Source organism: Cimex lectularius, unplaced genomic scaffold, assembly GCF_000648675.2.
Source record: "Cimex lectularius strain Harlan isolate CLEC.00 unplaced genomic scaffold, Clec_2.1 scaffold154, whole genome shotgun sequence".
Taxonomy (NCBI): Eukaryota; Metazoa; Arthropoda; class Insecta; order Hemiptera; family Cimicidae; genus Cimex; species Cimex lectularius.
In genome coordinates this window covers 1,000,285-1,016,183 of record NW_019392807.1, presented here as the reverse complement: position 1 = coordinate 1,016,183, position 15,899 = coordinate 1,000,285, and the positions used below count along the sequence as shown (strand labels likewise).

The 15,899-nt window shown below is 32.7% G+C and overlaps 1 protein-coding gene across 1 annotated transcript in view; it reads left to right on the top strand.

The window, feature by feature from the left end:
- The window catches only part of LOC106664694 (serine/threonine-protein kinase 10-like), a 57,255-nt gene extending 41,642 nt beyond the window's left edge, over positions 1 to 15,613 (top strand). Inside the window, exons 4-8 of the mRNA XM_014390632.2 lie at positions 6,056 to 6,259; positions 6,333 to 6,474; positions 6,548 to 6,747; positions 6,827 to 6,979; positions 13,066 to 15,613. Of these exons, the coding sequence (XP_014246118.1) occupies positions 6,056 to 6,259; positions 6,333 to 6,474; positions 6,548 to 6,747; positions 6,827 to 6,979; positions 13,066 to 15,574 (3,208 nt within the window). The 3' untranslated portion in view covers positions 15,575 to 15,613. The remainder of the gene's footprint in view (positions 1 to 6,055; positions 6,260 to 6,332; positions 6,475 to 6,547; positions 6,748 to 6,826; positions 6,980 to 13,065) is intronic.
- The last annotated feature ends 286 nt before the right edge of the window (positions 15,614 to 15,899 follow it).

The following is a 15,899-nucleotide window of genomic DNA, read 5'->3' as shown; positions in this document are numbered from 1 at the left end:
CAGACAGGTTCACAACTAAGAGGTAGTTCATTTTTTGATGTTTTCTATCAGTTATCTAATTATTTACGAGATCGATCTTTCCCAGTCCAGGCGTATCACATTCCCGACAAGTAGACCCGTCCTTTCAAGAAAAAAAATAGGGCAGGAAAATAGTGTAGTCGGATCGAGCGATATCAGGGTTATAAACAGGGGGAGGCAAAATGCGTAGTTTTTCTGTTGCTCCTTTAAAACGGGAAGAAATGAAGAAGGTAATTTTTACTTAAGATTTTGCATATACATTAACCAAAGTTTAAAAGAAATTTATTGTTCTGCCAAAGGCCCCGTCTTTCCGAGATTTCTTTTACAAAACAGGACATATTTCATTCTGCCAAATTTTTCATACCGACATGCTTTTTACCAGAGAACTTTGACAAAACTATAGAACCTATTGGATAAGCTCTGTATTTATAATTTGATCGTTATCGATCATCTTGGTCTCCCTATCCTCGTTGGGTCGGTCTATCAGTCGCGTTCGGCATTTCGCCATCTTCAGTATGTCTGTGCTGTCCCTCTCTGTCTATTACAGGTGCGTCTTTCTCATGTGCCCATTCCTGATCCTGCTAGAATTCCTTTGATACATCTATAGTTTCTTTGTTTCCATATCTAACTAGGTTTTTGGATTATTTGTGTCCGTTATTTCCTCACATTCACCATGCCTTCTTTGATGCTAGTTGCTTGCCAAGCAGGGTCTTCTTTTCCTCTATTAAACGAATATGTACAAACGCTTAAAAATTTGTCTGACAAGTTAAATTCTGTCCGTGAAAAAGTGAGCTGAGTGTCAGTTAATAATACTATGTCCGAGTGGCCTTGGCTGGAGCTATAGTTCGGGTGGGGTGAAATGCCTTAGGAAACGTAGATCGTTTGGCTTAAAATAAACGCGCCTTGCCCTTTACCTAGTTTTTCCTTTGACCATTGTAAACAATAGATACACCACAGAACAAATCACGAACCAAAAGAAACCCTGAAAGCACGTTTATATCACTGGTTTCTTCCAAAAGTCTTAGCCTAAAATGACGATAAGACGACCAGTTAACATAACCGACCCCGCTTTTAAAAACCATACAATATAAAATTGAAAAGAGAGTAAGACGGAAGAATAAACCAAAAAAAATAAAAGGCTAGGGTTTTTCAATGTATATAAATGACTAGAATGTCATAAATGATATGGGAATAGGCATAAAGGGGCCAAAATATGAGCACATGGCCATGGGATACACCACAACCATCTTTCAAGCCGAATTATTCAAATAACTAGGCAGTTCTCAAGCCTCCAAAACTAGTCTGGAACTGCCTAAATGCACAAAAAACTCGGATCCATAAATTTTTCAACTTTACAGTGAATTCCAGGACTTTTCAGGTAACAAATCAACAAAGATACTATTTAAAAATGCCAAGAATGATAAATGCAAAAAGATTAATCGTAAAAGCTTAGCAGGCTAGGTGCAAAACAAAATCATTCTCTACTGGTTACCTGAACATGCATAAAGGGAACAAAGAAGCAGATGTCCTTGTAAGGAAATGGGCTGTAAAACCGTTGATAGGCCCAGAACTCATTTGTGATATATCGGGTTGTCCGGAAAATAATGCAGGATTTTAAGTTTTCATTTAAAAAAATCTATATAAAATATTCTGTTTACGTTTACAGGATTACTCATTTGTATGAATGTCAACACTTATTAATCCTCTTCCAAATGATATTGTTTGTTTACCTCTGTAGCATTCCGCTACTTGGAAATAATTCAGTCATCCTTATAATGTCAAAGCGAGAATTTCGTACGATTTTCTTTTACGAGTTTAAACTCGGCCGAAGCGGAGCCCAAACGGCTAGAAACATTAACCAAGTCTGGGGCGAGGGTTGTGTTAATGAGTGCACTGTGCAAAGGTGGTTTAAAAAATTTCGGGAGGGAGATTTCAGCCTTGAAGATGAAGAAGGTCGTGGAAGGCCTTCCTCTCTTAATGATGATGTTCTGCGATCAGTGGTGGAAGAAAACCCCAAAACAACTGTTCGAGAACTTGCAGAGCAACTCAAAGTCAGTAAAACGACCGTCGCTGACCACCTCAAGGCGATTGGAAAAGTGAAAAAACTCGAAAATTGGGTTCCACACTCATTAAACGATCGCCAAAAAAATCAGCGCTTTGATGTTTGTGCATCACTTCTTTGTCGAAACAAAAATGACCCATTTCTGGCCAGAATTGTTACATGTGACGAAAAGTGGATTCTGGACAGTGGCTCGACAAAGGAGAAGCTCCAATACATTTTCCAAAGCCCCCAACTCATCAAAAAAAGGTAATGGTTACGGTATGGTGGGCTTCATTTGGTTTAATACACTACAGCTTCTTAAATCCTGGCGAAACCATCAATGCTGAATCATACTGTAACCAAATTAATACCATGCATCAGAAATTGGCAGTAATGAAGCCCTCTTTGGTCAATCGGAAAGGGCCCATTTTGTTGCATGACAACGCTCGACCACATGTGTCACGTGTAACGTCACAAAAATTATTGGAGCTTGGCTATGAAACTTTGCCTCACCCACCCTACTCTCCGGACCTCTCGCCTACTGACTACCATTTTTTTAGACACCTGGACCACTACTTACAACACATAATATTCAAAAATCAAACGGAACTGGAAAATGCATTTATTGACTTTATCAATTCTAAAAATTCTGAATTCTACTCAGACGGAATTAATAAGTTACCAACACGTTGGGAGAAATGTATTGAGAGTATGGGAAATTATTTTGATTAAAGAACATTGCTTTAAAGTAACTAGTTTCTTTTTTTTTGTTTAATACCAAAATCCTGCATTATTTTCCGGACAACCCAATAGCTATAGGGTACTATCAACTAGCATCTTCAGAAAGAAGGTGTGATGAAAGTGAGGAAACAATTAAAATCACTCACCTCCTGGAAAGACGTTCAAAGAAATGAAGAAGGAAGAGACTCAGAATATTTGCAGAATTTTTCATGGACCACTGTGGACTGAATGAACATAAGGAAGAACTGTGTGGTATTTAGTGACCGTTAATTAATGATTATTTGGAGATCGTGAGATGCGTTCTGGTGTGACGTAGGTTTAGAAAAACATTTTCTTTATCGTGCCAAATTTTTTATCTTTATTGAGATCAAAACGTTGGCACGATAAAGAAATTTAAACCTACATCACACCCGAACACATCTCACGATCTCCAAATAATCATAAGGAAAATCACCAAATAACATGACATGAGCAGATTCTATGAAGAAGCAGAAGAGACCCCTATGCACCTGGTATGTCACAATCTCTACAATGTAAACGTACAAGAAATGCAACCACTAAATTCATGAAATGGGACTCAATATACATCTACATAGTTTAATCCTACAGTGGGTCTTGAAGGCATTTCCGGTAACAAAGCAGCGGAGACATAGCTAAAAAGGGAACCTCAGAACAAATCATAGGTCCAAATCCATTTTGTCGCAGAAATGTGAGCCACAGCAAACCCTGGGAATGTCAGGCATGAGGAAATCAGACAATCTAACTGCAAAAACAACCTAAAGGTAGAAAAAAATACTACTCAGCAGAAAGGAAAAATCCTAAGAATATTTACACAGCTATAAAGCCTAGGAGATCAACTCAAAACCTGTCTTGGAACTACCTGAATATCCTAAAAAACTGGGATTTACAACGTAAGGTGTGTCCCATGTCATGGGGAAATTTTAGGCAATGAGGCAGCAGGCAAAAAGTTAGCCTCAGAAACAACTCCAAATCCATTTTGTGGCACAGACAAGAACCACCGGGAACATCAGGCATTGAGTAAGCAAAAAGGCTATTTGAAAAAACACCCCCAAAAAGAGGAAATCTACTGAACAGAAAGGAACTAAAAACTTTTTTTTTATCAAACCAATGTGTACTATGTCTAGAAGAGACAGATATAACACAGCGCATCTTGTGGAACTGCCCTGCAATAAATGACTAGGAAAGGACTTTAGTAATTAGGAAAAGCACACTAGATACGATACACCTGAGAAGAATTCTGTACTTCATCAAAGAATCGAAAATTTTCCAGGAAATCCAGTGGCAGAGATGGATCACAGAAGATGAAAATTTGAGTGCTAAACCTTAATTTCAAATAGGAAAGAAGTAAGAAGAAAAAGGTTTAGCAGGACATTGGAATAAATCCAATGTACAAAAATGGTTGGTGAATGGTACATAGAAAAAAAAAGATTAAACAGGAACAAAATTATATGAATAGTAAAAAATATTGTATAAAAAGTTAGTACGTAAATTAAAAAAGAATAAAGAACATACATAATCAAAAACAAATTTTTCAATGTGTATGAAGAGCATAAACAAGTAATATAAGCATAAAACAAACTAGTAAAGAACCTCAATTAAGAAGTGGCCCAAATTCATAAAATAAAATAAACATTTATATAAAAATTAAGAAATCATATTCGCTCCTCCCCTTTCCCAAACAAGTGAACCGTTAGTGTTTTAAAGATAATGAATTTTTACATTCACAAGAAAACAGAAATAAGTTGATTTTATCAAATTATACTGTCTTGTTTATTATTTGGGCCAGTTCCAATTTTTACACGCCACACAAGGGAATTAAATAGTGGAAATGAAATAGAACCAGACACTTCACGCATTCCAATCGTTCCAATGTAATAATAGGATCCGAAATATTTGCATCGAACCCAAGGGGCTATTAACAGGATAACGCTTGGTGTCTTGTCAAAATGGGAATCTATCGGGATTTGATGCCTCGCTCTCTCTCTAAAATTATTTTCTTTAGCACTCCCCTACGTCCTAAATCTGTACCCGGGATGTAATAAACAACAGCTTTTTCTCTTGCTAATTTATTCGTCGGTGATTTACAATCCCTAAAAATATTTGCATAATGTCCTTCATTTTGGGTGAATTCAAACTAAATCAGTACAGTTGAATGATTACAGAGTTTGCACTCGTCATTGTGTGATTTCTTCTGCCAAATATTTGCCTCGATGTCATTGTTGCCATATATTTTATTGTTTTGCGTATGTTTTAAATATTCAATTTGTAAATTTTCTATTACAATTGTCGTTAAGTGGTCAGAACCCAATGTGTGGACATAAGCCCTTCTGCAGAAATGATATTAATTTACACTATACTAAATTTAAAAAACCACCTTAAAAATGTTTAACTATATGTATATAAATTTACTTTTTTTATAAAAAGTAGAGGTTACTTCATGTTAGGATTTTAGGATTACACATAAAAGAGAAAATTCTTCTTTATATTTGTTTATTATATTGTTGTTATGTTCCATGTGTGTGTTGAATTATTCTGTTCTCATAGCTCATAGGACAATTGAAAACTAATTGACAAAACTTCTGCTTTGTACTCACAATTTTCTCCACTTTATGGAAAAACATTGAATTGTAGATACATAACCTAACCTGTACTCCCCAGCAATGCGAAAATAGTCATTCAAATATCCATCCCAAAAATATATCCACATTATAACATTGGTTTTGCTTGATTTTATATTTTTAAGTTATAATTCTAGAGAATCAATTTATTCACGTTCCATGTTAAATATCTATTCAGATTCATTTCATCGGAAGTTACATGCGTGCCCATTTAAATCATGCAGAAAACGTTTCATTTTCATAAGTAGAGGTTAACTAGCTTAACCTAAACTAACCCCAACCATGTGCACTCCGTAGTAACGCAAAAATAGTCATTCAAATTATGTATCCAGCCCAGAAATATATCCACGTTAAAACATTTATTTTGCTGGATTTTATATTTTTAAGTTATAATTCTAGAGAATCAAGTTATTCATGTTCCATGTTAAATATCTATTCAGATTCATTTCATCGGAAGTTACATGCGTGCCCATTTAAATCATGCAGAAAACTTTTCATTTTTATAAATAGAGGTTGGGAGCCAATAATGAGTAACTTCATTTAATTAAACATTCATATTTAATTATACTATATTACAAAATTGTTGTTATGAATGATTTGTTGTTATTTGTTTCAGGGGTAAATTTGGTATTGTATACAAATGCCGAGACAAAGAAACGAAGCTCGTTCTGGCTGCAAAATTTGTTAGCATTGCTAAAAGACAAGATAGAAAAAATGTAGAGAGGGAAGTTGAAATAATGAGGGCACTGAGACACCCTAGACTGATTCAACTGTACGACGCCTTTGAAAATGACAGCACAATGTGTGTGGTGCTTGAGATGTAAGTAAATAAAAATTCTTTTTATATACTAGCATCTAAGTGTTGTTAATAAATCAATCATTTTGTAATTCAGGATAGACGGTGGAGAATTATTTGAACGTGTCATAGATGATGATTTCATATTGACTGAAAAAGCTTGCACCGTTTTCATGAGACAAATATGTGAAGGAGTTTCTTTTATTCACATTAACAATATAATCCATTTGGATCTAAAAGTAAGATTTTTTAAATAATTGATGCATCTCATTTATTGAAATTGACAATTAAAAAATTAAACTTTTTTTTTAGCCAGAAAATATTCTCTGCCTTACAAAAACTGGAAATAGGATTAAGATTATTGACTTTGGCCTTGCCAGAAAGTTTGAACCTGATAAAAAATTACAAGTACTTTTTGGTACTCCTGAATTCGTAGCACCAGAAGTCGTAAATTTTGACCAAATTTCGTGTGCCACTGACATGTGGTCTGTTGGCGTTATTTGCTATGTTTTGTAAGTAAACAAATTCATAATCTAAACAAAAGATGTATAATGCATTTTTTATGTCTATGTCTTGAAATCTATGTTTCAGGTTGTCAGGACTATCGCCTTTCATGGGAGAAAATGACATTGAAACAATGTCAAATGTAACTTTAGGAAAATACGACTACGATGATGAGGCTTTTGATGATATCTCCGTTCAAGCGAAGGATTTCATCAGCAAACTGCTTGTTCAAAACAAAGAGTGAGTGAATGCAAATAAAAGACAAATTCCTTCTAAATCAAATACAAAATGGAGTTAAATAATGCAATGTTAAGCAACTCTACAACAAAGACAAAGAGAAATTTTTTTTAAGCATCAAGGAAGTTTTTGGTTATGATGTTTCGATTTAACTGAAACCATCACTGCATACAAATTCAAAATATTCTAACCTCTGTTAGAACAGTTTACAATGCCAAATAATTTATAAGGTATTAATCATCAAAATCAAACGATGTATGGTTTACCAATATCACTTTTATAAAAATGCACTATTTTTTTGTCATTTAAAATAAATTGAAATAATATCAAATCATTGAAAACGGAATGTTCAAATTCTTTATTAATAAATAATAAAAAATAAATAAATAAAAAATTTATTTATTTTTTATTTTTATTTTTTTCGTTCATTCTAAACACATCAGGTCAAATTTGACAAACAAATGGGATTAGTGCATTCTCTGTTATATTTTTCAAAAAACATTTCTTTCGTAATGCCATTCTTTTAAAATAATTATTTCTAGTTCTGTATTTGTATTATTTATCTACACAAAAGTATTTAATTTTTACTACCTGTTTTATTTTGTTTAAATGTGTTACAAATTGAGTCAAGACACTATTGGACAAGTTGATATAAATGCCGTATAAAAAGTGTGTATTACTTTTAAACTTTTTACAAACAGAAAAAAATGTTGATCAGAAAAAATTGTAGCCACAGGGAAGAAGTAAGTCAATTCAAACCAAAAATGAAGTAATTTTTAACCGAAAAAAGCCATATCTTTAAATGGGAGAATTGGATAATTATCAGCAAAAATTTATTTTCTGGGTGTCTCAGAGTTTTAGAACTCATTTCAGGCAAGTCTGTCTAATTTTTCTAAACCTGCTTGCCTAAAATGTAAAGAAAAGACATTTATAATAAAATAATGAACTTATTTGAATTGATTTTGGTGCTGTAGCATCCCTTTGGTCATTTTCAACCCTGTGGCCTATCCTACCCCTTGCATTACAAAAGGACTTACTACAGTAATCAAATTTTAATCAAACATCATGGAAAAAAAATCGTCTAAAATAATTTGATGGATACTCATGACCCAACACCCCCAAAAATAAGCATACGCTGAAATATTAAGTCATGGAAAATTCACTTCCTTTCCGGCATATGAAAGTCATTATTATAAAGCAAAAACCTCATTTAAAAAAAATCCTTTTACCTAAATATTAGAAAAATGTATAAGATGTAGAAAGAGACAAGATCCCTATCTGGTTACCTGAAAATTCTGAGCCTCTTCAGGCAAGGAAAAAATCTCTTACTGATAAGGCATTCTTCCGAGAAAATTGATAAATTAGCTAATATTAAATAAAACTAAAGCTAATATAGTTAAATAAAATATTTTTTTACAAAAGATGGTTATATTATTCAATTCATAAGAGCACATAAAATCAAGCGTGTACATAACTAGGTAAGTAGTTGGTACATAATTGGGCTTGGTTTAGTGACAATTTTTAAGATTTGGATACAATTTGTTCTCACTTGAAAATTAAACACTACTATAAAAATTAAAACTTGAGGTGTAAATTGCAAACTGTAAAAGCATTCCCCATAAAGTTGACATTTTTGACTTACTTACTTCTTGATGTGGCTACAGAACGTCAGCTGATTACAGCAAGAAAATTATTTTTTAGTGTTTATACCAATAGAAATGTCCTTTTACCATTTTCGTGACTAATATTACATTTGATTTATAAAATTCATTAGCCTAAACACTTTAACTCATTAACACTTGTGTTTCTTTAGTACATTAGTGCATGTTTGTCTGTCACAATGTGATGGAATAGTAAGTGGTGTTTAATGGTCCGTTATTAAATATATAAGTCCTTATTTTTATTATATGAGTTATAATTAACTAAAAAAGCAAAAAAAAAATAGATAAACCATACGGGTGATAATTGTTCTCGTTTAGTTAAGACTTCGCCAAATCGAAATATTGTATTGAAAACTCAGGAAAGACGAATAAGTTTCACTCTGTCTAATATTAAACTGGTAAGTAAAATCACTAGTAATTTTGATTACTAAAGCATCTTTTGTTTTAAATTATCATATTTTAAATTTAAAAGTAACAATTTTGACATTAAAAGTATTGTTCAGTTAGGTTGGTATCTAACCTGTACTCATGTGTTGGTTCAATAGGCCACTTTAGTTTAATTTCACAGTAAATACAACTCTCATTTTTGATGTAATTTTCTGTTTTCTAAGTAAAATCACTAAATTGAAATAAGCAGATAATTTTTTGCTTTTATCTTTCTTCCATCCTTTTTTGTTAATATTTTATTTGTTGTTGTTTTATTTATATTATTTTTATTATTATTGAAGAAGCTTTTCAGACAACGTTGTACTATAAACAACTTTAAACATTATGTTGAATTTCCAATACTATGTCGTATAATTTTAACATGTTTGATTGGTGTTGTTGCAATTTTAGTCAGATTACACATAAAAGATACAAATTCTTCTTTATATTTGTTTATTATATAGTTGTTATGTTTCATGTGTGTGTGTTAAATTATTCTACACTCATAGGTCATAGGACGTTTAAAAACTATTTGAGAAAACATCAGCTTCACACACACATATTTTCTCCGCTTCATGGAAAAATATTGAATTATAGATACATAACCAAACCTGTCCCTAACCCTAACCCCCCTTGACCTAACCCCACCTAACCTAAGCTAACTCCAGCTATGTACACTCCCCAGTGACGCAAAAATAGTCATGTATCCAGACCAAAACTATATCCATGTTAAAACATTTATTTTGCTGGAGTTTACATTTTTAAGTTAAACTTCTAGAGAATAAAATTTCCATATTAAATATCTATTCAGTATCATTTCATTGGAAATTACACGCGAGCCCATTTGAATCACACAGAAAACTTTCATTTTGATAAGTACGTTTTGTCTTTATAGATGTTGAACTTGTACTTCTTCAAAATTATCTGACATGTCTGTCAATGGTAGGTTTTGCGTTTACATCAGAGTCTCAACTAAATATATATATACTGGTAGTTGGTTGTTTTTCCTAATTTATAAATGTTACGCTTTTTAGTCCATTGGTTTTATTTTTTTTCTGCAATTCATTATTATATGTTCTACAGTGACGATTTTCCTACACAACAGGGACAATAAACAAACTTAACTTTTTCCTTCCAGGTATATGTTGTATTTTAAAACAGACCAAAAATATTCAGAAAATTTAATTGAATTAGTAGAAAATAAAATTGATTTTACTTTTAAACTAATAGACATCCTTGTTAGCAAGTTGGATTTGGCAAATGAATCAAATGTCCACAATAGTGTACTAATTATTTTACCACAAAAAAAAAAAAAAAATCTAGACCCACAACATCTTCTTATTCATCCATTGATGATGGAAGATTAAAAATAAAATGTATAATGATAATAAGATAAAGGCAGAAAATGTAATATAAAATAAAATAATTCCTGTATTACAAGAGGGCTTAACGTCCAAGTATTCATTTGGTGTTGATGACGAGGGGTTAAACCACTTTCCAATACTTCTTACATATTACAATCAATGACAAAACCTTGGGCTACATCAGATTTGAACCCAGGACTGCTAGCATGGCAAATACAAGTTTGATGTCCTAACCAATCGGCCACCACTGTCCACTAGAATTCGTAATTTATAAAAGCTACATTATCTCTCTAAGATATATACTTACAATAGATTAACTTTATATAGTAAACTTTGTATAATCTATTCCAAACAACTACTTCATAAAAATTAGACACAAAAGTAAGATACGATAATTACATATTGGACGAAAAAGGGGAAATGAGACTTTTTAGTACTGAAATATTGGTCATTGATTTATTTATTATACAAAAAAATACACTTGCTCAATGCTAAAAATTCAAATAAATTTATTCATGTACAAATTCACCAAAGAATCACTGATATGTTTATTTATACACTATTTCCCTCCTGGTTGTATTTGCACACATTTATTTTGTATGGTCAGTTTCTCACAATCTTGTCAATTACGTCCACAAACCATATTTTATTTGTAAAAATAATACACCTGACAAAATAACACAAGTCAGTGATAATAGGAAGACCATGATTATCTGAGACAATCCTTTTCAGACTACCGACTGAGGTTCATCACAACATAAACAACACTAGAATGTTTTAAAATTAAGAAGATTTATGAAATATTGTCCTCCTTAGGAAACAAGCTATTTCCTACCCTTTCAACATCTGTCGTCCTATAATTCTAGCAGTTCAAAAAGGAAATAAGATCTTAAGCAACAACATAACTTGAGGTATTTTTGAACGATAAAATTCTATTTTAAATTTTAAAAGAAAATAGAACTGTTGAAACAATAAAAATTACATATGTAACAGATACATTGAAATAGGTAAAGAGAATGTTTCAGTCAGCTAGAAATAGTTCTCAAAATCTCTGAAACTCCCAGAAAATCATGAAAGTATGCAAATGTTATGTACATCACACACAAGGATTATTTAGTTTTGCCCTGTTTTAAATCACACATCTGCACTGCATAAAACTTTAAATCATTCAAATAAACAATCAAAAATTGCAGTAGCATATTTTCTCAGCTTCACAGAAAAACATTGAATCAAGGATATGTAACTTAACCCTAACCAAACTTTACCTGACCTAACTGTTCCTAACCTAACCCAATCTAACCTAAACCCCTTGTGCACTCCCGTGTAACATGAAATTGATTGTGAAAAAATTGTTATGCAAAAAATTTTATATCCAGCCCGACAAACCATGTTAATATTTTTTTTCCCACTATTTGTCTTGAGAAAACCAGACCCTGCCTAAAATTCAAGCAAACATTAACTCAATATTTACTATACTTATACTTTATTAACCAAAAACAATAAGATACAATGTATATACATATGTGTACAATTAATACATATATATATTTTTTAAAATTTATTACATTATTTTTTCATTTGTGTTATTTAAAATTCGGTGAAAATACAAAATTATGTGTCAGTTCATAAGCAAGTGTTATTCAAAAAACTAAGCCAATTTGAAATGATTTCCTTTCAAAACTTAAAAAAAAAAATATTCAAGACCTAACAAATACAAATTTCAAACACACAAAATTAAATCAAACAACTGATCAAATAGCATAAAAATAGTATAAAGAAACACTTCTGATTTGCAGATCTCGTCTTGAAAACAACCAAAAATCCCATTAAAAAAGAAAAAAAGTGATAAACAGAAAGACTGATTTATTGTGGCAAGATGGATTTTAAGAAAATATGTGAAATGAAGATACAGTTATATTATTTTTTAAAAGGTGTGGTGAAAAATATGGCGACAATCAAATCTTATAAGACAAAATGATATCCAATAATTGTTATTTTTCTATGTTGAATTTATTTATTTATTTTTTAGTTAAAATTTATTATTCGATGATAAATTACTTCATATAATTTTTATTTAATTTAAAATTTAGTAGAAATACAAAATTATTGACATAATGTGTCAGTTAATAAGTAAGTGTTACTGTACAACAGCTGAATGTTTTACTGGAATTATCAATTATTATCAAAATATATGTTATTGTATCAAAAAAATTATATTTTCTGTACTCAATTAGTATCATGAAAAACACATGAAACAATAAACAAAATAAAATTGCACATGAATTTTGTGTGTGTGTGTGTGTGTGTGTGTGTGTGTGTGTGTGTGTGTGTGTGTGTGTGTGTGTGTGTGTGTGTGTGTGTGTCAAAGTAGGTGGTGGGTATGTTGGTGTGAGTTGTAAACAATATCGAAACATTTTAATGCAATGAGAGTATTTCCTTTTTTCAGTGATTTTGACAGTGCACTAATTATTTGGTATGGTAAATTATCTAACAGAGTTAATTGAATTAATATAAGCTTAATTTTGTAATGCTACATAATCCACTTTTGAAACATTTACTTTAAGTACATTTAAAATTAATTAATTACTATTGTTTTTATATCATACGAAGTGAAGTAATTAGTTAAATTTATTTTCAGAAAGCGGTTGACTGCTGAGGGAGCATTGAATCACCCATGGCTTTATAGAAAGATTCCTCCGCCTCCACCTTCTCTAAACACATCAAAAGAAAATCTTAAGAATTACTTAGATGCGACAACAGCACCAGAAACCATCTCTAGCAATAAATTGACAAATCGTAAATCAATGCTCAATGCTATCCAAATTTTGGCAGACAGTGAAAAGCAGTTTGCAGCAGAAAAGAAGCACAATGGTTTTCCTGTTGCCGCGAACGGACTGCCTGTTTTGGACAACCCTACAATTAAACCTGTTAAACCTGAGCCAATCAGAGCTGACAATCCTTTCAAACCAGTTGAAATGCTGATAAATGAAAATAAACCTTTGAATGCAATTGAAATTCTAGTGCAAAAAATGCCTGATCCATCAGAAGAGCAGCCAATCAGTACGCTTTCACCCATCAATGGGTCGATTAATGCAGCAAATCAAAAAGAAAATAAACCGCCGAATGCAAATAATGTTGAAGTGCAAGTGACAAGCAGGATTACTCCTAGCCCCGAAACCACGGGCTTAGAGGCGGCTAATTCAAAAGGAGATGTGCCAACTATCAAAAGGGAATCGCCTCTACCTGATACTCTAGCATCTTTGGTTCCAATTAACTCTGATATTCCAGTTGTATGTGAGACAGCATCATTAATTCCAGTTATTTCTGCTCTTAATACATTACCTGATAACAAAAAGCTAGAAATAAAGCCAATTTTACAAAACAAAGATGAAAATCGTATTGTTAGTTCAATAGAAAAAACCTTGCCAACAACAGAATTATCAGAGAAATTGGTATTGACTAAGGACAACCTTCCAGTAGGAAAAGAAGAAGAGAAAGAGCAAAATTCAGTTAAAATCATTTCATTTCCAGTCCACAGAAATGAAAAACAATTTAAACTTTCTTCTCAACCAAGTATTTGTGACTCTTCTAAAGAGGGTAAACGCAAAATTACCCCGCAAACTGAGACCTTCACGGCAAGCACTCCTCAAAATAAGACACCACCTTTGAAAACAGGGACAATAAATAAAGCAGATTCGCTTGAGAATAAAGAAACCATCAAACCGACTGCTAAGGAAAGTATAATTAAGCCAGAAGTTCGACAAAATATGGAAACAATACTTCCAAAGTTAAATGAAACATTGGCTAATATGATTGAAATGCCACCCCCCATTGTCCATGAAAAGCCAAATGATCTATTTTTAGCAATGATTCCGGGTTCATCTGTGGTCAATTCAGAACAGAAAAAAAATCTTGTAAGTGAGAAAATTGTCCAGGAAACAATGCCGAGAATACCTTGTGCTACCATACCAACGCCACTGAGCTTATTGGAAAAGACGTGCAGTCCGATTCCTACTCCTCTAAGCTTGTTGAACCAAGTTAAAATTAATAATGTGATCCCTATTAAAAAACCAGCCACTTTTGTACTAGATAACAGCAACTTAGACACAACACACAGTACTGAACCACCTCTAAAAAATAACAGTCCAGCAGAAATCATACCAAATTCTCCTGTTTTTAATCTTGCCAAAAAAGTGAGCATTTTCGAAAAGGAAGAAAAAAGAAGCACTAAGGAAAAACAAAGCGATACTGGATCAAATATAACTTTACAGCCACTACCTCCTGAAAGGGGTGGTTTAGGCGCATTAAATCAAAATCCACACCCTAAAATACTAGGAATAACCTTGGGCCAGACTTCTTTTGATGAAAGTATATCACAAACAAAAACAAGCTTGATCGCTAAGAAATTTAAATTTTTTGAAGAAAGCTCTGAGAGCAACAAACAGAAAATCACAATCAAGAAAGAATCTACGTCAAAATTTGAGTCATTTTCATCTAAGGAGCAGGAAAGGGAAACAATGCCTTTTAAACAACATTTGAAATCAATCCCGCCTTGGTTTAGTGAATCTAATAGTACGGAGAGCTCGAAATCAGATCCTATGGTCAGCAGATTCGATAGGAGGTCATCTGATTTTTCATGTCTGTTACACGATCAAGATGAAGAGACCAATTCAATATGGTCCAATCATATTAACCAACTTTCAGCAAGACTGCTGGAAATATCTAGTCAAGCAAACAAACAGGATGAAAAGACCACAGATAGTTCTATAGAAGATGGGTTCATGTCACCGCCAGGTCAGCATCCCATTAGTTGGTTTTTATCTCAAAACAAAAATAGCAACACTACAAGAAGGCCTAAACATAAATTCTCTAAGATGAACAGAGACGTCCCAATTGGTTCACCTCCACAAGAAGGAGGCAGAGAATTTTACTTGAACTGTCCGTTATTTGTCGTCCCGGGTGCAGACACACAATCCGCACCACAAAGCCCGCGCCAATCTCCCGAAAGAAAAACAGAAGCACAATGTTGGCAAAACTCTTGCCAGGGAACTGTATTAAAAATGGTCACAACAGAAGAAAAAGAAAAACACTTCTCATCTAAATCAACCACAAATACTCTTTCGTTCAAAACCGACTCTAAAAGTTAAAACACACGTGTAAGTTTTTAACCTGACAGTATTGAAAAATAATAGATTATATTTAAAGTTTGCTGTTAAGTACTCATCCATTTTAGACACAATTATTAATAAAATCCACACAATATTTTTATTTTAAATACAAAATGAAAATCACAATTGTTCTGCCTCTTCTACTTTGATTTTATTATTTCAATTAATTATTCTTTTTATCTAAGGTTTTTGGTTGAGATGAAAAAGTAGTGTCACGAGCGGGATTCGAACCTACGACTTCGGTTCAATACACCGCTCAAGTGGTGTCGACCCAAAGGTCGTGGGTTCAAATCCTGCTCGTGAC